The following is a 23287-nucleotide window of genomic DNA, read 5'->3' on the forward strand; positions in this document are numbered from 1 at the left end:
TCACACTCAAGTCACTCAAGCACTCTCAATGTTTCCGAAGCCCCAATTACACCCAATAAGTTACGCAGTATTTAGCATCATAATTACTCACGAAATAATCTTTCAATTTATGAAAAAATTATACATAAATCTTATTACAAGATTTAATCGACTTAAACACTTAAATTCTTGGTGCAATTGACGAACAAAAACCCACGAGAATAACCCACACCAAGCACGCGCTTGAAAACGGCGCTTCAAGACTTCCCTCTCGACAGCCATGACGTTCCATGCTACATATCCGGAAGCACACGATGAAGTCCTCTGCACCTCAACAGCTGGTCAAAGGAATCCCACTATCCAAATATATATAAAAGAAACACTCTTGACTGGTCTTCAAGTCCACACGTTGGACTTTACGATTCTTCAAAGTGACTCCCACAACAATTAGGAAAGAATATTTCTGGTTCTTTTATTTCTTCTTCTTTCTCTAACCCGACTTTCTTTTTCTTTTACACCTTGGCGACTCCAATTGCAAAGAGAGATTATGTGCCCATCTTTCTTTGCTCAATATTTCGAACATCCACGTAAATAATAATTCATCACGGATTGGGCTTAGTTCGCAGGCTCAAACTTGAAACATAATTTTAACACACTATCATTATAAATACCACCCGATGGCTAGCAGAAGCCCCTCCGAAAACACAATTAAAATGTCGTCTTTTTATCTTTAAAGCTTTCTGCACTATATTTTCAATTTCCGTGGCTGTAGATCTTTATGTCTTAAGTTGGGTATCAATGTAATATGTCATCGATGAGGTTCGAGTACGATTTCCTGTTGTGGATTGACGCTGCCGCTAATCAGCGGCTGGCTGGATTTGTTTGAACCAATTGCATCGCTCAAGTTTTTAATCGATCAACTATTGTCGCAATTTAAATATGTACTGCTTGGCTGAAGCAAGTGGATTTTTTTTCTCGCCTGGATATCTCCTATCCGAAATCACCACTGAACCCAATTCTTTTTCATAAAAAATCGAAGAGCGACATTTGGTAAATTATATTTCGCTACAAAATCGATTCCGGTGAAACAGGTTGTCAAATCTTTCTTGCTAGTCTTAGATTGCGAGCAGATGTTATTTTAGTCCCAATTATGGGCAAGCAAGCCCTCGCATATCAAAATGGCGCCAAAACACTTTATTGATTGTCTTTGATAAAGCTTGATTACTGTTGACACGGCGACGTTATCATGCACCCTTTATTGTTTATCAGTACAAGCATATTGCTGCATGGACAACATCGCAAGCATCACATTCTTATTTTTCTCACTCACGCTTCCTTTGGCGTTGAAGTTCGAAACGAATGTCGTCGGCTACATTCCGTGCGTCGTTAGCGATGCCGAACAGGCCCCGTTGAGAGAAACCGACGCAGTACAAGCCATTTTCTCCATTCCACTGGTCCCGGACCTTGGTCATACCAGCATCGTTGAAAAGTTCATCTCCACCCTAATTAAAGTTACCATAAATATTAAGAATGAACATAAAGGACTTAAGGGAATGAAGGAACATAAATGAAACTTACCTGGAGCCATTTCCGTACATTGCTTCTGTAGCCGGTGGCAAAGATTATGGCCTCAAATTGACTTGTTGTGTCATTTATAAACGTGACCAGCTTCCCTCCAATGATTTTGATGGAGGGGAAAACCTACATCATTTGCTTTATTATAACTCGAGAAGGTTTAACATGCTTTTGATTAGATTTTAAATTCTATTTCAAAGAGAAAAACACCTATAATTACTTAATCTACCTTGATTTGGCCATTCTTGATCCTTTTCATTGCCCCGACGTCAATGGTGGGGGTTGGCCCGGTCGCTGCTTTCTGATGGAACGGACCATTTTCCGCCCTCCGAAGGCCGTACTTGGAGAAGTCACCATACTTTAGCTTGCTAAGTAGCCTCATCAAGAGGTCGACGATTCGGTATGGAAGAAATTTTAGCAAAACCATGCCAATAAACACCATTTCCTTGGTAACAACTTCTACCTGCAAATCCTCTTTATTAGCTTATACTTGTTATTTATAGAATATGATTATTTGAATATATGGGGAGCAAATACTATATGAGATTTATTGTTGATAGTGTCAAATTTATTCGCCACTTAACGGGTCATATAACCTCATGAACATTTTATAATGTTCATTGACAAGCATGTCATCCTCTCGCTCCGTTCCCAGTCATTTGTGTCGGCATATATTCTAAATGAACTATGAAAGAAATAGGCAACTAATGCTAGCGCATTCCTTGCATGCATGAAATTGAATAAATCTCATAAAGATGGTTGATCTATCACCAACTTAGAAGGAAAAATGCATGAATTATAGAAAGAGTCTGCATACGGGACTTCGAGCAACAATGGAAGTGTTGGCACCATAGCTCCACAAATCGTATGCAATCTCCATCCCTGAGTTCCCACAACCCACCACCAACACGTTTTTTCCTCTGAATTCCTTCCCATTCCGGTAGTTGCTCGAGTGCATTGCCTCCCCGCCAAAGCTCTCTAAGCCATCAACCTCCGGCATCACGCCCTCGCTGTTCTCCCCACTCGCCACCACCAAGAACTCCGCCACGTAGACCTCTTGCTCGCCCGAGCCCATGTTTGTTGCCACGATCCGCCATTTGCCGATTCGGTCGTCGTACGACGTGGTCTCGACGGTCCGTCGGTAATACGGCTTGATCTCGAAATACGACTTGTAGTTGTCGAGGTATTCGACGAATTGGTTCCTAGGGACAAAGGTGGGTGAATTGGAGGGGAAGGGCATGTGGGGGAGCTCACAGAATTGCTTGGCCAGGTGGAGCTTCAATCGATCGTACGACCTCCTTCTCCAAAGAGAGGCAGAACAATCCTCTCTCTCGAGCACGACATTGGCGACGCCAAGGCGGTTCAGGCATGCCGCTGCCGATAGGCCTGAAGGGCCAGCGCCAACAATGGCCACCACAACCCCGTTCTCGTTGGCCTTGTCCATGGATGATTTGGTTCTCTTTGATTCAGCAGCGATAGTGTTCTCAGGGATGTGGTTTTGGCAGATAAAAGCTCGTGCGCTTTTTGTACGCCCTTGTACGCACATGTCAAAATTAATTTTAGCTAATATAGAAAGGTACATCTTAGTTTAAATTGGCAGGTCCAATGTTGTAAAAAATGGAAAATCTTAAACAGTCGCCATTAATCCTCTTCCTAATATGACAGTACTTTGGATTCTTTATTATATTCAGTGTTGATTTTCTAGAAAGAAATCGAATAGGCAGGTAAAGATTGGCCATTTAAGTTAAGTGTATCCGATTCTGACCAAAAAAACCAAAAAAAGTTAAGTGTATCCGACCAAAAAAAAAAAAGTTAAAGAGTATGAACATCACTTCAGAACTATACTATCCAGCTTGACTCTTCTTTAGAACTTGTCTTGTTGGGAATAAGTCCATACTGACGCAGCGTTCAGCGAGTAATTCAAGCAAAACCTTGCTTAGGAAGAGAAATCCCGAAATTCAATATTGATAATAATGTTCTGTTCTTCAAAAAGAACCCTAAAACAAGCTTATATATATCCCTAAACCAAACCTTACTAGGACTATAAAGCATAAAATATCAAAATTACAAAACTGCCCTAAAAATTAAAACCCATAAAAAATATTAAAATAATAGAAAAACCCGTGTAAACGATCCCGAATCGCTAAAATCCGTCATTAGTCACGAGACCGTGAGTTGTGTTTAGATCACCGTTTTGCTTCAAACGACCGAATTTGAGCCCGATTCGATGTCGTCAACCGGGTTCGCTAGTTCTAGTCGCATCACCGTTTCGCCTTCCGTTTAGACTTCTGCCTGTCCAATCGGTCCAGAAACGCACCACTAATAGATTCTGCATCACATACGACGAAATAATTGTCTAATGTACGGACATTCATAAATGCCAGATTTCATTCTCCAAACGGAGTTGTGTACCACATTTAGTTCTCCTAATTTATACGTTTACCTTGTACTTGACTCGGCAATGTCAATCTACGTGCCGTACATGGGAATCCGTATCCAAAATTTTTCTTTTATAGGAACTTATCTTAATTCGGCATTGGTTGTTATTTTTCGTAATTGGAAAAAATATTAAAGGAGTTGCATTAAAGAAAGCAATCATGTGACGACTTATTATAGGAAAAATATAAGTTACGCATTGAATTCTTTTACCCAAAGTAGACCCTTTTGAATGGATTTTTTTTTCCTATTGATATACTTCTTTAAATTTTTTTCCTTATTCAGGTCTCTCTTACACACATCAATCCTTGTATACTCAAGAAAAAACCTTTGAACGGGCACAAAAAGTCCCGTGAAGTTTAATAAAACTTTTCGATGTAAAAATGATTATCGATAGAATTATTGTCACTAGGAATAATGGTAATCCGATTCTTTAGTGTAAAATTACCTTGTATCTTTCCATAACGGACAACACGTGTTTCCCCAAAAACGGGGATTTATCTGCATAGTGAAAAACCTTTCACCGAAAGTAGATTTTTTGAATTTTTTTTTAGGGAAATGGTCTGGCTTCTAAAGTGAAGATAAAATGCAAGCTCGTAAAGTAAAAGTTCTAGAAATGGTAAACGTGCATGAAGATGGAAAAAACAAATTACTAATACATTGGTTAGAAGCTCTAGGGATGTCGTGCCTTTGACGATGATCCCGCCTAACCTTTGGGAGGTTGTGTATGTGACGATGATCCCCGTGATTACACGCCGCCTATATTTATAATCCACTAATTAAAACCACTTACAAGTAGTTACTAGTGCACTTCCCAGAATTTTTGTTTGGTCGAACACTTCCCAAGATTCAAGACTCCCCATTTGCATGTCGACCTTATCGTTAAGCGGTTACAACTTTTAAAACCACCGAGATATTTAACCGTCACTTCGCGCTGGTGCCTTCATTCGACATCTTTGGTCCATGCATTTTCTTTCCCCTATATCCAACACTTGATTAATTTCACGATAATAGGCCATCCATAAGTTTTATCGCTGAATCTCGATACTTGTTGATTGTCCTTCACCCTTCTTTGATAACTATACCGCATGGTTATCGATGAACGTCCTGTAGTTATCGATAATCAAGCCACAGTACTTGTCGATTTGCCCCATGCCAGTCTTATTAACCAAACTCGATTAATCGATCGACCGTCACTATTTATCAATTATAAAGAGTTGATTAGTATTTTTTAAACATATGCCCTTTTCTAAAAAAATGAATTATCTTTATTGATTTTCAATTTTTTTAAAATATTTAAAAGGGTCATCTTTGCTTATGAGGATTCAAAGGGACGAGCCTACGTACTATTTTCTCTTTCACACGCACACTAACGGTTACCTTTGGCTTTTTTCTATCGCCCCCTTTAAATTTGCCACGTCTCCACAACTGAAAAAATTGTTCAAAAAGTCTTGAACATATTGCACTTTTGCCACTTTAGTCCTAAACCTTTTAATGTTGTTAATTGAGTTCTAAACCTTTTCATAATTTGCCAATTGAGTTAATCCGATCAATTTTAGCCGAAAATCGCTGATGTGGATGCTGGTTGTCCTATGTAGCGTGGCCGGCGTTAACGTCGATAATTTTTAATAATATTTTTTCAAATTTTCTTTTCTTTCTCTTTTTCGTTTTTTTTTATTTCCTTCTTCCTCCTTTAGCCGATCGTTGGGCCAAAGAATTTTGCGAAGCTCGCCCCGCCGGCCACTAGCGAGGTCGACCTTGCCGGTCCTCACCTCTGATCGGTCGTCAGCCATCGCCAACGCCCAGCGATCAGCTAAAAGAGAAAGAAGGGAAGAAAAAATAAATAAATAAAAGAAAAAAAGGAAAAAGAAAATAATAAATAAATAAATTCAAAAAATATGAAAATATTATTAAAAATTGTGCACGTTAGCGCCAGCCGCCCCATGTGGCATGACCAGTGTCCATGTCGGCAATTTCCGGCCAAAACTGGACGGATGAACTCAATTGGCATAAGGTGAAAATGTTTAGAACTCGATTTGTAACATTGAAATGCTTATAATTGAAAACGTAAAAGTGTAATAAGTTTATGATTTTTAGACAATTTTCTCGTCCACAACTAGTATGTCTTGTGAACCGTCTTGTCCTTCGAAGAGTACAAATACTAGGCAGAAATTGCGCCTTTTCACCTTTTGTTCTATGTGCATTTAATAAAAAATGCATTTCTTGAGATTTTTCTTTTTGAGACAAGTGTATAAATTATTTTCTCACTAGGGTCTGAACAACATGGACATGGCTTCGCACGACCTCAATAAGGAATGTAAAATTTGTCTTTTCCATAGAGAGAGAGAGAGTGTGTGTGTGTGTGTGTGTTTGTTTTAAGAGGTTGTCAAATCATTTTTGCTAGTATTAGATTGCCACAGATCTTATTTTGATCCCAATAATGGGCAAGTAAGCCGTTGCAAATCAAAATTTGGCCATATAGAACATTTATTTTGCCTCGAGTTCAATGTACTTGGTCAGATTTACTTGATACTAAAAAGCTATCTTGGTACATTCCCATTCAATGCATGGCCATATGTTTCATCACCTGGATTCCCAATTTGGGTTGTACTTTAACTTCTAGGACAACTTTCCTGTTTTGATAGTGGACACATAGGCAAGCCAAGTATATATAAAATATAACTTTCTCGAGGGATCACTTCGTTTTTAGACCAATTTATTGCATAGAGTACCATTGATCATAGTGGGTAAGCAACTTGAAACCGCTCAGATTTCAAAACATCAGAGAAAGAAAATTCAAAAGAGAAAGTCGAAATTTCACAAATCCCTGATCTACGAATAGAATGACTTCGTTGATTTTGACTATGATAAAGCTTGATTTCCATTTACACTGCAACGTTATCGTACATCCTTTGTTATTTTTAATACAAGCATATCGTTGCACGGACAACATTGCTTCTTATTTCCGTCGCGAACACTTCCTATCGCATCGAAGTTTGAAACTGATATCATCTGCTACATTCCGCGCGTCGGCAGAGATGCCAAGCAGGCCCCGTTGAGCAAAACCGGTGCAGTACAAGCCATTTTCTCCTTTCCATTGGCGCAGGACCTTGGTCATGCCGTCTTTGTTGAACAGGTCATCTCCACCCTAATTAAGTTACCATAATATGAAGATTCAACGGGAAAAGTTGCAAATGTAGATAAATCAATCACTATTAAGTGGCTTAACCAAAAAAAGATAAATATAAAGAAAATGTACCTGGAGCCATTTCCGCACAGTGCTTTTGTAGCCAGTGGCAAAGACTATGGCCTCAAATTGACTGGTAGTGCCATTTACAAATGTGACCAGCTTCCCGTTAATGCTTTTGATGGAGGGGAAAACCTACACCATTTGCTTTATTATAACTTGAGAAGGTTTAACATGCTTTTGATTAAGTTTTAAACTCAATTTCAAAGAAAACAAGCCTATAATTCCTTGATTTACCCTGATTTCTCCCTTCCTGATCCTCTTCATTGCCCCGACGTCGATGGTGGGGGATCGTCCGGTCACTGCTTTTAGATAGAACGGACCTTTTTCCGGCATCCGAAGGCCGTAATTGAAGAAGTCGCCATATTTTAGATTGCTGAGTTGTATCACGAAGGTGTCAACTATTCGGCATGGGAGAAATTTTAACAAGACCATACCAAGAAACACCATTTCCTTGGTAACAACATGTACCTGCAAATCCTCGTCATTAGGCCATTAAGCTCATGAAAAAACTTAGCCGTTATCTATAGCTATCAAAGAGAAATAAGGCCTTCATTTGCTCTCTATTATATGTCCATTAAGTCGTTTGCCAATTCGAATTTCTCTGGTTTGTTGCAAGAGATTCCCCCTATCAACTCACGACTGAATTTCCTCAAAAAGATGAAGAATTCTGTAAGTTCCATCCCGTACTAAAGAAGGAAAAATGCATGAATTATAGAAAGAGTTTGCATACGGGACTTCGAGCAACAATGGAAGTGTTGGCACCATGGCTCCACAGATCATAGGCAATCTCCATTCCTGAGTTCCCACAACCCACCACCAACACATTTTTCCCTCTGAATTCCCTCCCCTTCCGGTACTCGCTCGAGTGCATCGCTGCCCTGCCAAAGCTGTCTAAGCCGTCAACCTCCGGTATCACGCCCTCGCTGTTCTCCCCGCTCGCCACCACCAAGAACTCCGCGACGTAGACCTCGTCCTCGCCCGAGCCTGTGTTTCTCGCCACGATCCGCCACTTGCCGATTCGATCGTCATACGATGCGCTCTCGACAGACCGTCGACAGTACAGCTTTATCTCAAAACGCGACTTGTAGTTGTCGAGGTATTCTATGAATTGGTCCCTAGGGACAAACTTGGGGGAATTGGAGGGGAAGGGCATGTGGGGGAGCTCGCAGAATTGCTTGGCTAGGTGGAGCTTCAATCGATCGTACGACCTCTTTCTCCAAAGAGAGGCGGAGCAATCCTCTCTCTCGAGAACGATATTGGCGATGCTGAGGCGGTTCAGGCATGCCGCTGTCGCGAGGCCTGAAGGGCCCGCGCCAACAATGGCCACCACAACCTCTTTCTCGTTGGCCTTGTCCATGGATGATTTGGTTCTTCTTTGATTCAACTGCGACAGCGTTTTCAGGGATGTGGTTTTCGTAGATACAAGCTGGTGTGCTTTTTGTAGAGAGAGAGCACACTGAACTCGCACGTGAATCCGTCATAATTAATTGGACCTCATATGGAAAGTTCATGGGAGTTTAAATTTGCAGGTTCAAAGTGGTAAGAAAATCGAGAATCTTACTCAAACTAGCCATGAATCCACATCACCCTTTGTAATTACCTTGGATTCTTTGTTATCATATATACTTGATCTAACTACCGAGTCATCTAAAATTCGCATTGGCATCTTTTACTGGATAAGTCTTTGAACTGGAGCTACATTTGTTTTTGTTTCTGTATGCGTAGATTTAAGAATTTCAGGCAAGAAATTAAATAGGCGGATCATAAAGTTTGCCCATTTAAGTCAAAGCGCACAAGCGAAATTCATCTTTTACAGTAACTTTTCTTAATTTCGCATGGGTTGTCATTTCTTTGTAATTGGATAAAATAGAAGGAAATTGCATGAAAGAAAGGAATCATTTGATGACTTATTATAGAAAAAAACATAATATAGGGATAAGGATTGAATGTATATTTTTCCTATTGATTTATCTCTTCAAAAAAATTTCCTTATTCAGGCCTCTATTACACGCATTGATCCATGTACACTGGACAAAACATCTTTGAACAGGCACAAAAAGTCGTATGAAGTTTAATAAAACATTTCGATGTGAAAATGATTGTCTATAAAATTATAATCACTAGGAAAAATGATAATCCTGATTCTTTCCGTATCTTTCTATCATGGAAAACTGGTCGTTTCACCGTAAATGGGAATTTTACCTACACGATGAAAAACATTTCGCCAAAAGTTTGATTTTTTCTTTTTTTGGTTTTTTATGGAAATGGGTTCGGTGATGATCTTGGATAGGAAATGGCTTAGCTTATAAAGTAAAGATAAAATGCAAACGCTAAAATGTAAAAGTACTGGAAATGGTTAATGTGCATGAAGATGAAAATATAGATTACTAATAAAAAGGGCATGTGTACTAGAAGTCTTAAAACTTATCGTAATAATGCAATTGAGTCTCAAAACTTTTAAATAGTGCAATCAAGTTCTTAAACTTGTTAGGTGTAATCGAGTTCCTCCGTCAACTCCATCAATTAAACCAATGAAAAATACTGACATGACTTTTTTTATTACTTTCTCAAGAAACATGGAGCTTCTATGGCGTCTACTTAATGCCGGTAAAACTACAAAAAAAGTTATAAACCTATTTCATCGATACCAATTTAGTGCTAAATTTTTCAATTGAGAGAATGACACTAGAAGTGTTAAAAATTGTGTACGATGCTCACTTTAGTTCCAAAAATTTTCACCGATAATTTAAGTGTCAAATTGGAGAAAAAATAATCACTTAAGTGCTAACGATGAGATATTCTGGCCAAATTGATTACGTGGCTTTTTTAATTACAAAAAATATGAAGTGGTATATTTTTTTAACAACTAAGTCCACGTGGAGTACAAAAACGACGTTGGATTTTCGACCTCCGGGGCTCATTGAAAAGAGACGACGTCGCTCAGCCTCTGGCCAAAACTACGTCACACCAAGCGAATCAAAATTGGGGTTTCGAGTTACTGTTCCTACGCAACACTACAAATTCCTCCTTGCTCGCTCGCCCTTGCTCACCGTCGCTCACTAGCACCGTCGCTCACTCAGGTTTATCATCTTCTCTCCCTTGCTCAATTGATTGGAAAAATTAGGGCTCTGAGGGCAATATAAGGGCTCCAAAGGCAAAATTAGGGCTCGAAGGGAGGGAAAAGGGTTCTTGGTAATGTCATGTGGATGACGGTAGTAGGGATTGCAAGATTAAGCTGATAATTTTGGGGGCAAACCGAAATAGGGAATGAATTTGGGTTCAACGACCGGTTAGGGTTTGAAATTGGGGGGTTCTCTTTCAATTTGGGGATTTAGGGTTCTTATTTAAGGGAAAGGTACTAGACGGCGTCGTTTTAGGGTTTGGATGCTGATTGGACTCTTCGGTGAGCCACATTAGCTTAAGAAACTAATAAAAAAAAAGCTATGTTAGATTTCTTGCCAAATTACAGATCGGAGTTGGCACTGAAATAATCGTTTTAAAAAAAAATTGATACTTAAGTGATCCAAAAGGAACTTTTGACCCTAAAGTAAGCGCCGTACTCAACTTTTTGCAATTCTAGTGTCCTTCTCCCCTTTTTAATTGGACCAATTTTGTTCTAAATATTTTTATATTGGTACCAATTCAGTCCACCCGGCTAATTTAGGCTAGAAATTACTAACGTGGATACCGGCTGTCCTACTTGGTACAGCCGGCATTGACATGGACATTTTTTAATTTTTAAATACTTTTTTATTGATTTTTTCTTCTTTTTCCCTTTCTTTTTTTCTTCTCTTTTACATTTTTTTTTCTTTCTTCCTTATTACCCTCCACCGGTCGGCCTAGCGATGGCGGCAAGGCCCCTTGCAAGATTTGGCAAGGGGACCCTCGCCCAACCCTCATCTGCCGCGACTCAGCGAGGGCTGGTTCTCGCCCAGATGTTTAGGCAGCCCCCAAAGTGAAATCCTTCGTTTTAGGGTTCGTCAGGCACATTCGAAGCTTGAATGAGGCTCCCTCTCTCCTCCGGGATCTGATGTGAAGCTTGTGATTTCACGGACAATCCTTAAACACCATTAACCATGACTCTCTCTCTCTCTCTTTCTAACGTGTGTGCTTCATTCTCTCGCCTGCTTGAGAATCTTCTTCTTCTTCTTCTTCTTCTTCTTCTTTGGCTTCTTGTTGTTGTTCCTCATTTTTTCTTATGATCTAAAATTGCCCCCCTGCCGTCGCCAGGGGCCTCCCCGGCCCTTGGCGAGGGCTGGGTGGCCGCCCTGCGCTAGATCCGATGAGGGCATTCCGGCCATCACTCACGCCGGCGACCTTCGTTGACTAGCGAAAAGTAATAAGAAATAAATAAAAAAGAGAGGAAAAAGAGAAAAGAAAAAAAGAAAAGAAGGAAAAAGAGAAGAAAAAAGAACAAAAAATGTTCAAAAAAATATTTAAAAGTTAAAATATGTTTACGTCAGCGTCGGTCGTGCCATATAAGGCGGTCGGTGTCCACGCCAGCAATTTCCGGTCTAAATTGGCCGAACGAACTAAATTGATACTAATGTATAAATGTTTAGTACTAAATTGATTCAATTAAAAGGTTTATGACTATTTTTTTATTTACTTTTCCCACTTAATACCACATCTGCAAAAAAATAAAAAATAATAGATTAAAAAAATGAAAAAGCTGCTGGCTATTATCTTCCCTCCCCAGCCGGCTTGAGCTCTTTCGACCACCACCTTCTTCAAATACTCAACCTACATTGAATATTTGGTCTCCGGTGACTAATTAAATCTATGCAGCCTGCGGTGGCGGCATCTGCGGTGGGAGGGCGGTAGAACGAGAAGTTCTTGGCGGCGTTTGCCTGGAGGAGTGTGGAGGAGTGTAGGGAGGAGGAGTGGAAATTAGTGTCTTCGCTGAGCAATCCCAACATCAAAGCCTGTTGATGGAACTCATGTATTCTTTCTTAAATATAAAGAAGACATTTTTTTTCAAATTAATAAGTTATTTTTTAATAAAAAAAAAGTCTTTTCAGCATTTCCGTTAGTTAATTTTAAAGGAATGACTTGATTGCACCAATTTGACATGTTTTAGGACTTATTTGCACTATTTAAAAGTTTTAAGACTTGATTGCACTTTTGCGATAAGTTTTAGGACTTCTAGTGTACTTATCCTTAAAATATAACACCTTTTTTTTTTTCCAGTGAACACATCTCTTGATCGGTAGTTATTGTTTCAGGAATACAAAACCGATGGATTATATTCTCTTCTATGAACTCTTTCATTGTTTTCTGAGTGATATTTTTATAGGATGCCGCCTCAACGTATTTCATAAAATAATTGGTTGCAACCCAAATAAAACTATGCCTCTTGGTCGATGGATGATATATTTTACCGACAATGTCCATATTCCAACATCTAAATGGTCGTGGTTGAACAATGAGATTTATATCGATGTCGAAACATGCTAAATCGGTCCATTTACTTGACATGACTTAATTCTTTTGCGTAATTAATATAGTCTTCAGTTATTATAGGCCAAAAATAGCCATGCAGATGCAATTAACACTTCATCTTTATTCCAACCTCATGTGTGCCACAGATTCCTTCGTGCAATTCTACCATGGTCAACATTGATTCATGCTTGCTTAAGCATTTTCAACGAGGGATAAGTACACTGAAAATCCTAAAACTTGTTATAAAATTGCAATTGAGTCTTAAAGCTTACAAAAATTACAATCAAGTTCTAAAAATTTGTCAAATTTGTGCAATCGAGTCCTTCAGTTAACTCCGTCCAACTTGACTGACGGAAAATACTGTCATGGCTTTTCATTTATTTATTATTTTCTCTATCCTATGTGGCGGTGACGTCGTTTTGTTCTAAATCTAATTTTTAATATAATTTTTATTTAAGTTAAATTAAAAAATAAGCTAAATTTATGAGAGAGAGAGAGAGAGAGAGAGAGATTTTTAAAAAATCAAGCCGCAAGGGCTGCCGCCCACACCATCACCGGGAAGGGCCGGGGCCCAGCCATCCCCCACCCTCGCTGACTCTTCCAAGCGACGATGGGGGTGGTGGCGACGAGGGTCTATCGAAACTCTCTCTCTCTCTCTCTTTATTTAGCTTATGTTTTAATTTAATTTAAATAAAATTTGTATCAAAATACATATTTGAATCAAAACTACGTCATTGAAGTCTTATGTTTCATGTTTTAACCATGTCATCGTCACGTAGGTAAGAGAAAATATTTAAAAAAATCAAGGTTAGCATTTTCCTTTAGCTAAGTTGGACAGAATTAACAAAATTACTCGATTGCACCAATTCTTTCAAGCCTGTCGAGGGTCATTGGCCAACTCTCGCCGGTCACAGGCAAGCATTGACCGAACCTTGTCGGCCACTAGGAGAGGGAGGGCTGGACTTGGTAAAAAAGAGGAAAAGAAAGAAAGAAAAAGAAAAAAGAAAACCAACAAGGAGATTGATTCTTACTCTTCTCGAAGAAAAAAATAAAAATACAATTATACAAAAAATACAATATTTTTTATAAATAATTATAAAAAATTATCTACGTCACTGTCGATCATCTTACCTGACACTACCAGCATCCACATAAGCAATTTTCGGCTAAAATTAGTCGGATGGCTTCGATTGGCAAGCGTGAAAATGTTTAGTACTCAATTGGTAAAACTGAAATTTTTAGAAATGAATTGGCCAAAGTGTTATAATAGATTTAGAACTTTTTGGATAATTTTTCTAATTTTAAAACTTTCATTGCACTTATCCCTTTTAATAATAATCCCTGACAGTCCAGTTATACAATTTGTCTCCATGCAAAGGATATTTTAATGTTTGTCTTTTAAATTTTTTGTACCTTGGACTATTGGGCTCTTTTAAGCAACCAACAAACGGCTTCCTCCGATAATTTTGATCCTTAGCCAAATTAGTGTCAACCATCATGACTTGATGTTCAATTGATGGCAGATCTTTTGTTTCTGTGATTATTATTTTGGCAAATCCTTTGATGTTTTGTATCCATATGTCATTTAGGCTAACTCATTGGCTACCGAGTTTTCACGTCTTTCAATATGGATTAGAAAAAAAAATCAAGGAACTTATGAAGCAATTTTTTTGAGCTAAGGCATAATATCCAATAATGTTGTCATTTAAACATTAATATTCTCATTTTATCTGTTCAATAATCAATTGGGAATCTCCCATCACTTTGATAAATTGGGTGTTTGAATTGGCTAAAATTTGGAAACCGACGATAAATGCTGCAAAGGACATTACATACTAGGGATGATCGATTCCAGAACGAGTCGGTTCCAGACCTGGAACTTAAAACCCATCATGTTATAATCGGTTTTTAGTTTTTGGAACCCGGAACCTACCCTGTTTACCTTGGACTTTACCTTGGACTCTGTTTTGAAACCTACCCTGTTTTTTCGGTCCGGTTCCGAGGTCTACTCGAGAACCTATTTTTTTTTGTTCCTTTTTTTGGTTTCATTTTTTTCAGGTAGCAAATAGGAAAACTTATAACTCAAATCAAAGGTTAAAAATTTGATTGTGCAAACAATCTTAAGTATTCGTACAAAAGCATATTATCTTAGTCCCAATAATTTAATGGACTTGACAAAATAACATAGGTTTTAGTTGGATATGTAGTTTCTTCGTTACAGAACAAAAATTTTAAGAAGAAGAAAATTACTCCATATAATGCTTACAAGTCCGTGAGTTAGAATATCCACAAATAATGATCACCTCCCTTGTCATTCCTCATATAATGCTTTGTATTTTAGCCGTATAAAATTGTAAGTGGACCTTCATATAAAACCGGTTCTAAAATCAGTCCGATTCCCAAGGGCATTTTACTTGGAATCGGAAACCGGACCGGTTCTCTCAAAAAATGGAACCAATTCCCGGACCTGTTTTTCAGGTGGGATGGTCCGGTTTCCGAGTAAACTTAGTCCGGTTGCACACCCCTATTACGTACCACGTTTTGCTATCCTAATTAGTAGATTTTCCTTGTTACTTGACTCAGAATGTCAATCTAAGTGCTATACACAGGAATGAATATCCGAAGCTTATTTCTTTCATAAGTTATCTTCACTTCTGCATTGGTTGTTAATTTTTGTGATTGGAAAAGACAAATAGTTGCATTAAAAAAGCAATCATATGACGACTTATTACGGAAAAGACATAATATAATCCTAATTCAGATCTCTCTTAAACACATCATCCTTGAACAGGCCCTGTTGACACCTATAATTGATTAGGTTATCGACAACCGAAATAAGTAAAATAATAAACGTCAAAGGATGACGTAGCCTGTACGAGATGGTTCATAGCTAGCAAACACTAGGAGATACCGGCGACAAATTTGAAATTAAGAGAGCTTGAGAGCGACCACCGAAGTTGTTGACGAAAATTGTCATCGAGGAAGAAGCCAGGAAGAGCTCGACGACAGTTCTTGCTTCAGGAGGACAAGTGTCAAGCCAGGAGGAACTCGACGACGGTTATCATCCCGAGAAAGATAGATGTCAAGTCAGGAAGAGCTCAACGACGGTTCTTACCTCGGGATGACAGATGTCAAGTCAGGAAATAGCTCGACGACGGTTCGCCGGAGGACACGTGTCAAGCCAGGAAGAACTCGATGATGGTTATCATCCCGAGAAAGATAGGTGTCAAGTCGAAGAGCTTGACGACGGTTCTTGCTTCGAGAAGGACAGGTGTCAAGCAAGAAGAACTCGATGATGGTTATCATCCCGGAAAGGACAGGTGTTAAGACAATATGAGCTTGATGACGGTTACTGCCTCGAGAACGACAGGTGTCAAGACAATACGAGCTCGATAACGATCATTGTTTCAAGGAAGACAAGTGTCAGACGGCATGAACTTTATGACAGTTATCACTCCGGACAAAGGATAAGATCAATGACAGTTAACGGACATGTGTCATTAGATGGATGGCGAAGATGAGATCAACGGTAGTCATTGAACGCGGTACCAAAGGCGGTTACCAAGCTCATATTATAAATAGTACACGGCTGCCAGAAGAAATCCCTCCACACATACAAACCAAAATGCTGTCTTTTTATCTTTACTTTTTACTATCGCACTTTATCTTTCCGTAGCCATAGCTGTTCACTTTCTAAGTCAAAAGCTTTGTAATATCATATCGATGAACTCCGGATGCCGCCAGTCATTGGACGGACTCGTCTGAGTTGTTTATGAATATAAGTCGAACTTCGTCATTGTACTAAATTTGAGTTGTTAATCAAGGCAATCGAACTCTTTGTTCACGCTTGGATAACTCATGTCTCGAATTAGACCTAGAACCCGGTCTCCTCTCAATAAAAAATTAAAGAACGACTTTCGGTGAATTATATTTCACCGCGGGAACATTTCCGGTGAAACAGGCCCAAAATGTCCTATGAAGCTTGATAAAACTTTTCGATGGGAAAATGATGTATCACGTAAATTTTAATGTCAATAAGGGTAATATAATCCTAATTCTTTAGTGTTAATTATCTCGCATTTTTCTATAATGGACAACATGAGACTTGGAATAATTCGCCAATTTCCTTCGTCTATCTTTTATTTTCATCGGAACCCTTGGCTGCCCTCCAATTTAAAGGCATCGCCTCTTTATTGTCAGCTCGACGATCGCACCCGAAAAGTTTGGTTTGGACATTAGTGCGACAGTTACCTGGAAAATGGCGGTACGTATCAAGGACACGACCACGATTAACCGACCATCTTTATAATCGACAATTCAAGACCTAATCGATCCATTCGGACACCAAGTCGATCAAGAGGAAATTTTGCCTTTTGGGTTTAAATATGGATTGGCAGTTGTCATGAGTTCATAAATAGGTGGTCACCCCATCTGTCTGTCCAGCATCTTTGTCGTCTAAATTTACTTCTTTCTAATTGATGATTTTCCATGATAAAGATTTTGATTAAGGAAGCAAATGAAAAAATAAAATATATTCGAGCTTAAAAGGGTGTCTTTGAAATGAATGGTATAGCAATGCCATCATAAACGCAATACAAAATCTTGGCAAAAAGGACTAGTTTAGCATAAGTATTGTTGAGTTGATTGGGATTACAGAGAGTAATAACAAAAATAATAATATGTTTAAGCGAAATGCTTAACAAGTTTTAAAAGCGTGTGGATATCGATATCCGGATCCTTATAATTGCTTAAAATCGGAACTTAAAACATTGTTTCATTTTGAAGCCTTGAAAGGGAAGTAGGAGATGCTATGTTAGCGAATTCCAAACAAATGAAAACCAAAGATTTCAATAGGCCGGGATTTTTTTTTTCCCATTTCTCGGCCTTTCGAGTAAGATCGAGTGCTTACATAGTTATATCGCCCTAGTCAGCTCGAGGCTACGCGCAGACACCATAGCATCAAATCAAATTTGTAGTCATACGTATGATCTCGGGTCGTATTAAATAATTGCGGATTTACTATGCATTCTCTTCACAGATCGTTATTACATCACCACTATAAAGAAAAAACGAGATTGTAAACAGAGTTAATCGATGTCATTTACAATTTTGCGACACTCAAGTAATTGATTATGGTTGTCTATGCTTTCCACCTAGGTTTGAATTAGACTGTGATTTGACGAATCGAACTATATTATAATCAGATTCGGTGGCACGTCGGTCCGACAAATTTTTCATTAAAAACTTTCGTTTTGTTTTAACCGCAAAAATGGGCAACACAAAAATAAAATAAAACAAAACAAAAATATAAAGAGGAAAAGAAGAAGAAGAAGAAGACTTTAGAGCTTTCTTCTTCGCCCTGATGCAACCTCGCAATCTCTCGCGCTCCTCCTCCTCCTCCTCCTCCTCCTTCTTCAGTCCCTCGCATTCTCGTGCAATTCGCTTCCGATTCAGATCGGCGAACGAGTTCTTCCTCCCGTGAATCGCAGATTTCGAAGGTCGCAGTTCTCTCTCGCTCGCTCCTTGATTGAGTCGCGTGTAGTACGATTCACCTGTTGCGAGCCTCCTGCTGCTGGTCGCTTAGATTGGTGCGCCCGGTTGTTTTTTGTTTGGTCCATCGGCAGGGTTAGGGTTTCCGGGCGCCTGCGGATGGAAGCGTCTTCGAGCCAGCCGGAGTTCGATTACCTGTTCAAGCTGCTCTTGATCGGGGACTCCGGGGTCGGGAAGAGCTCGCTCCTCTTGAGCTTCACCTCCGACACCTTCGAGGATCTGTCTCCCACGATCGGTAACGATTTCCTTTTTAGTTTTCCCCCGCCTTGCGGTGTCTGTGTGTGGAGATTGCGGTTCCCTGTTTTCTGATTCGGATCCGCGTGGTTGATGCTTAGGGGAAAAAAAAAGAGTTTTCTTTGAATCTGGTTGTGATCAAAAAGGAGTTTTTCGTGTGCGAATTGTATTGCTGAGCCGAATTTTGTCTGTTTATTACTGCTTCTGGATATGAAGTCGGGAATTCTGGGTTTAACCAAGAATCTACCGCGATCAAGTATTGTGGGTTGTGATTATCCTTTTGAAATACCGTTGGGCGATAATGTGAACTTTCCTCTTTTCTTAATTCTCTGTGTTTGGCGGGCAATCATTGCTGCAACTAGGGAGATGGGGCCACAATCATAGTTTGGGCATAGTTTAACCGGGGGGAATGGGATGCAATCACAGTTTTCTTTTCCCAATTTAAGCGTCGATTGTCTGGCTCAAAAATGGTTCTCTAGTTCGTTTTGTCTTAGCTAGTGGAGCCACAGAGTGAATTGAGAAGCATTAATCAAAGTAGAAGTAGCCCGAAAGAAGATAAGCGTGACCTAATCTAGGGCGCCAATGTAAAGCAACTAATTTCCAAGAAAAAATTCAATACGACATCATGCAAGGACTAAGAGATTACGTCTTGTCATGTAATAGCTCAGGATGTTCCCTCATGAGCTTTCACCTTGGGGACCTGTGGTCTGGAACTGAGTGGTTAACTTTATCTGCAAGTCAATTCTCGTTTCCACGAGCTCGTTTAATGCTATTACCACTTAATCACTTAATGATTTCGAATATTGTAGTGTCACCTTTGTATTGAGAATGTTGTACATTAAGAAACCTTTATTCTTAGTTACAGTACATGAGAGTGGGTTAGCGCATTTCTCCTACAAGATATATACGTCTTCTAATCTTTTGCGTGTTTTTCAGGTGTGGACTTCAAGATAAAGTTTGTTACAGTTGGAGGAAAAAAGTTGAAGCTTGCTATATGGGACACGGGTAAGATTATGCACCAATTTACTCATGAAATTTAACTTGCAGGTTCTAGATTCTGGATGTTAGCTTCTTCTTATATCCTATAATTAACAAGGTTGTAGAACTTGTTTAGCAGATTTTCTTTTTCTTTTTTGTTTTCTTATTGGGGGGGAGGGGGAGAGGAGTTGTGGAAGTTGCTGTGTTTTTGTTTGAAAGTGAACGTTATTACTGAAATGAATATTCAGATAATTGAATGAAGCAAAGATATGACTGTTATCTTTCACCTGAGGTAGTGTTACAGCCATTCTTTTCCAGCATTCGTTCTTGTGGTGTTCCATTTTTTTGCTAATTTGTTAAAATTTGAGCTACTGATGTCTACGATTCTTTGATGAATGTGGGTGGATCGTTTTATGCTTGCATTCCGTTGTTTTCTTTTTAGAGGGAATGAGAGCTAGAAATGAATTTTATCATGTGTTATTAGTGAGGAGCGCCCTATTTACTTCTGTGGAGCCTGGTCCTTACAATAATAGATTTATTCTCTCATGGTGCAGCTGGGCAAGAGAGATTTAGAACCTTGACCAGCTCATACTACAGGGGAGCTCAAGGGATAATAATGGGTATGTTATTTAAACTTTTTTATGCTTGTCGCTCGATTGTTTTTTTTTTATTTTTAATTTGCTTCTATACTGTATATCAAACTATCTGAGACCTTTTTGTTATCTTTGTATCATATTTCCTTCTCTCTCTCTCTCTCTTCACGTTAATTCTCCGTGGTTAATGGCTTTATCTGCCTTCTGTTTCAACCGAGCTATTGATAAAGTTTTCATGTAAAATTTAAGCCCTTCACTTTGATTGAATTTGAATGATTATGCGGAGAGCAAACTTAACTTTAAAGTGTTTGTGTATATCTGTTGCTCTATAACACTACATTATAACCGCTCAATAGTGGAAATTACCTTGAGCAAATAGTGTTGAGTTTCTGAAGGATCGCTTGGGTTCTCATTGAGAAATCTACTCAAAAGAAATTTGTCCTTAAAGAGATGAGCAGTTCATAAAAACCTGTATGAAACTGACTTGAATGGTATCTGGATTCTGTCACGTGAAAATCTTGTGTTGAGCAGCAAGGATGGAAAGGCCGAGGACTTGTTTTTGATGCAGATGATAATCTGTTAATGTCCAGGCAGTTAGTTACCAATGCTTTTGCCTGCAGGATAGAAGACTTGGGCATTTTTGGTATCAATACTCCATAAATGGCAAAGCTGTTTTCTAGTAATTATTTTTTTTTGAAACCTGTCTAGTGATATGATACCTGATGCCTGACTGATTTTTTCTCACTTATAACAATGTTTTCACGGATTACTGAAAACTTGTCTCCGTTTCGGTAATATCCACCGTTCTCAATGTTTTCCTTGAATTTACACTATGTTATTTGGATTTGATTTGGACAGTATATGATGTGACACGGCGAGAGACTTTCACAAATCTTGCTGACATATGGGCAAAAGAAATTGACTTGTACTCAACTAATCAAGATTGCATCAAGATGCTGGTTGGCAACAAAGTCGATAAGGTTTGATCTTCTGTGGTTTGCATTGGCATACGAGAACCTCGTAGAATTTCAAGTAGCTTCGTAACATCAAAGTTATGCTGTTGGGTTAAGATTTCTGATTTGCTCGATGGTGATGTCTCCCAACTGCTACCTCATTAGCCACAGTACGCACAGCATTTTTAAGGGTGTTTTCAAGTTCATCTTGCTGGAACTTTGTTTAGTTTAATTGTTGTCGAGTTTATTTCGTCGACTTTCCTGATGATGTATATGCAATCTTGTAAATCCGAATTTCCTGTGAAAGGTTTACAGGTTTTCTTAATTAGTTGTTACATCTTTTGCAGGAAAGTGAAAGGGTGGTTTCTAAAAAGGAGGGGATTGATTTTGCCAGAGAATATGGGTGCCTTTTCCTTGAATGTAGTGCGAAAACTCGGATAAATGTAGAGCAATGCTTTGAGGAGCTTGTTTTGAAGGCAAGTGTTCACACTGCATCTTAAGTACCTTTTTACAATCACATTTGTTTGGGTATGGATCTATCCAGAGCAGTCTAATTTTTAAGAATTTTCTTTTGCATTTCTTTTTTTTCTGTTTGGCTGCCATCTCTTTAAGATGTGCATGCCTCGTTTGCTTTTGTAGCTCCATGTGGGCTTTCAGGTTGTCTTGAGGATGTGATATATTTTATGTTCATGTGTGAAATTCGAAACCCCTGACTATGACTACTGTTTGGATTCTCTTTGCGGCTTCCAGATTGTAACTTATGTTGACGTGCATCTGTCTGCTCTGCCATTTGAATCGTCTTACTCAACCCGCTCCTCTGTCTGTGCTTTACTTTTGTTCTCCTTGAAGTTTGCTCACATATGGATGGTATGGTGATCCTTTTCATTTTGCCAGATTTTGGAAACGCCAAGTCTTTTGGCAGAGGGGTCGGCTGGAGTGAAAAAGAACATATTTAAGCAGAAACCTGCAGAAACAAGTGCCGCAGCCAGCAGCTGTTGTTCCTGGTGAACAGACTATTGATTTCGAAACTTTTCGCAACCTTATGCTGTCTTTTGTCTTTTGGATCGTCACAAGCTCAACCATGTAACAGGAAACTATATGTTAATTGGCACATGTTTGTTTGTTTGTCTATTAACTTGAATGTATTTAGCTCTACAGATTGCTTGTCTTCAATCAAGGTCGATGCCACGCTATGGATCTCTCTATTTGTTCTGTTTTTGGGTGCCTCGTTGCATTGTTGCCCGGTCTCTGTTTGGCAGCTTCGAGGAAATTGACATTTGTTCGACTTATAAGAATGTTTTCTTCTGAGGTGGAGACTGAAATTTTTTCGGTTTGAACTGGAGGGAGCAACAGAAGTAGAGTCACGAAATAGTCTTTACTATTTTCAAGAGCATTCATCAAAAGTGATCGTGTAGGGATTACATGTTCAAAGAAGTGCAATAACTTGTCCCGTCACAATATATTGAAACGTGTAGAATTCGCCTTCTTTTGCATTTCTAGAGCACGCTTTTATAATCTAAGATGGTTTTATCGTGGAATCACAAACGTGAATTTAGTTTTGTCCGTCTTTCATTCATCCATTTTTTTTGTAATGACTCAATCCAATGAGGGCAGAGAGAAGTCGTTGGGACTAGAGGGCTCGGACAATGAGGGACTCTTGACAGGCTTTTAGGTAAAGAATGAAGCATGAATGAATCGAATTGAACATTGAACAAGGGAGAGTGTGTTTGATATATATATGTGTGTGTGTGTTATAATTGGAATTAACTCACTGATACATTTTCTGACATAACGTCAAGCTGTTCTTTGGAATTCCAAAGTTAAGCTTACTCGGGCCCGGCATAGGTGACTTAGGCTCGGGATAGATGACCTGTCAAAGGAAAAAACTATGACTAGGTATGGCCCGTCTCGTACCAAACGGATTTCTATTCTTTTTTAATTTCAGGGAACAAAAGAACAAAACGATGGAAAAAATATAAGATGATCACCAAATACGCCCTTATTACTCTCAATTTCAAATCTTAGTAAGCTAGAAATATGCCTTTTTAATATGACTTTTGATTTTTAATTTTTGCTAAATTTGCAATCCTCACACCTTAACTCGTCAAATCCTTTTTAATTGCCAAAAATCATTTTGTCTATGAGGGCTATTTCCCTAAAAAATCCTCAACTTTATGATCAGTCCCAACTTTGTTCTGAATTTTTTTTGTCTCAAAAAAATTCTCAACTTTCACTCTAGTCTCAAATTCACCCACGGTCCAAAAATCGCCACTGATTTTTTCAATATTATCAATGCT

The 23287-nt window shown here is 38.9% G+C and overlaps 3 protein-coding genes across 3 annotated transcripts; 1 reads left to right on the forward strand and 2 right to left on the reverse strand.

The window, feature by feature from the left end:
- Positions 1 to 1301: 1301 nt before the first annotated feature.
- Positions 1302 to 2998, reverse strand: LOC115665708 (probable indole-3-pyruvate monooxygenase YUCCA11). The gene is made up of 4 exons (XM_030587552.2): positions 2372 to 2998; positions 1784 to 2017; positions 1558 to 1680; positions 1302 to 1481 (listed from the first exon to the last, which is right to left on the reverse strand). The coding sequence occupies exons 1-4, from the start codon at positions 2996 to 2998 to the stop codon at positions 1302 to 1304; spliced, it is 1164 nt and encodes a 387-aa protein (XP_030443412.2).
- Positions 2999 to 6818: 3820 nt separating this feature from the next.
- LOC130135275 (probable indole-3-pyruvate monooxygenase YUCCA10) lies at positions 6819 to 8597 on the reverse strand. The gene is made up of 4 exons (XM_056303981.1): positions 7971 to 8597; positions 7475 to 7708; positions 7250 to 7372; positions 6819 to 7138 (listed from the first exon to the last, which is right to left on the reverse strand). Exons 1-4 carry the CDS (start codon positions 8595 to 8597, stop codon positions 6950 to 6952), a joined length of 1173 nt encoding a protein of 390 aa, XP_056159956.1. The 3' UTR covers positions 6819 to 6949.
- A 9412-nt stretch (positions 8598 to 18009) lies between these two features.
- Positions 18010 to 22193, forward strand: LOC115684699 (ras-related protein RABC1). The gene is made up of 7 exons (XM_030609547.2): positions 18010 to 18180; positions 18307 to 18467; positions 19403 to 19471; positions 19999 to 20064; positions 20896 to 21017; positions 21338 to 21466; positions 21885 to 22193. The coding sequence occupies exons 2-7, from the start codon at positions 18332 to 18334 to the stop codon at positions 21996 to 21998; spliced, it is 636 nt and encodes a 211-aa protein (XP_030465407.1). The 5' UTR covers positions 18010 to 18180; positions 18307 to 18331; the 3' UTR covers positions 21999 to 22193.
- Positions 22194 to 23287: the final 1094 nt, after the last annotated feature.

This window comes from Syzygium oleosum, unplaced genomic scaffold, assembly GCF_021117445.2.
Source record: "Syzygium oleosum isolate NSW1041296 unplaced genomic scaffold, Sole_v2.1 Sole_v2.02, whole genome shotgun sequence".
In the NCBI taxonomy this organism is placed as follows: Eukaryota; Viridiplantae; Streptophyta; class Magnoliopsida; order Myrtales; family Myrtaceae; genus Syzygium; species Syzygium oleosum.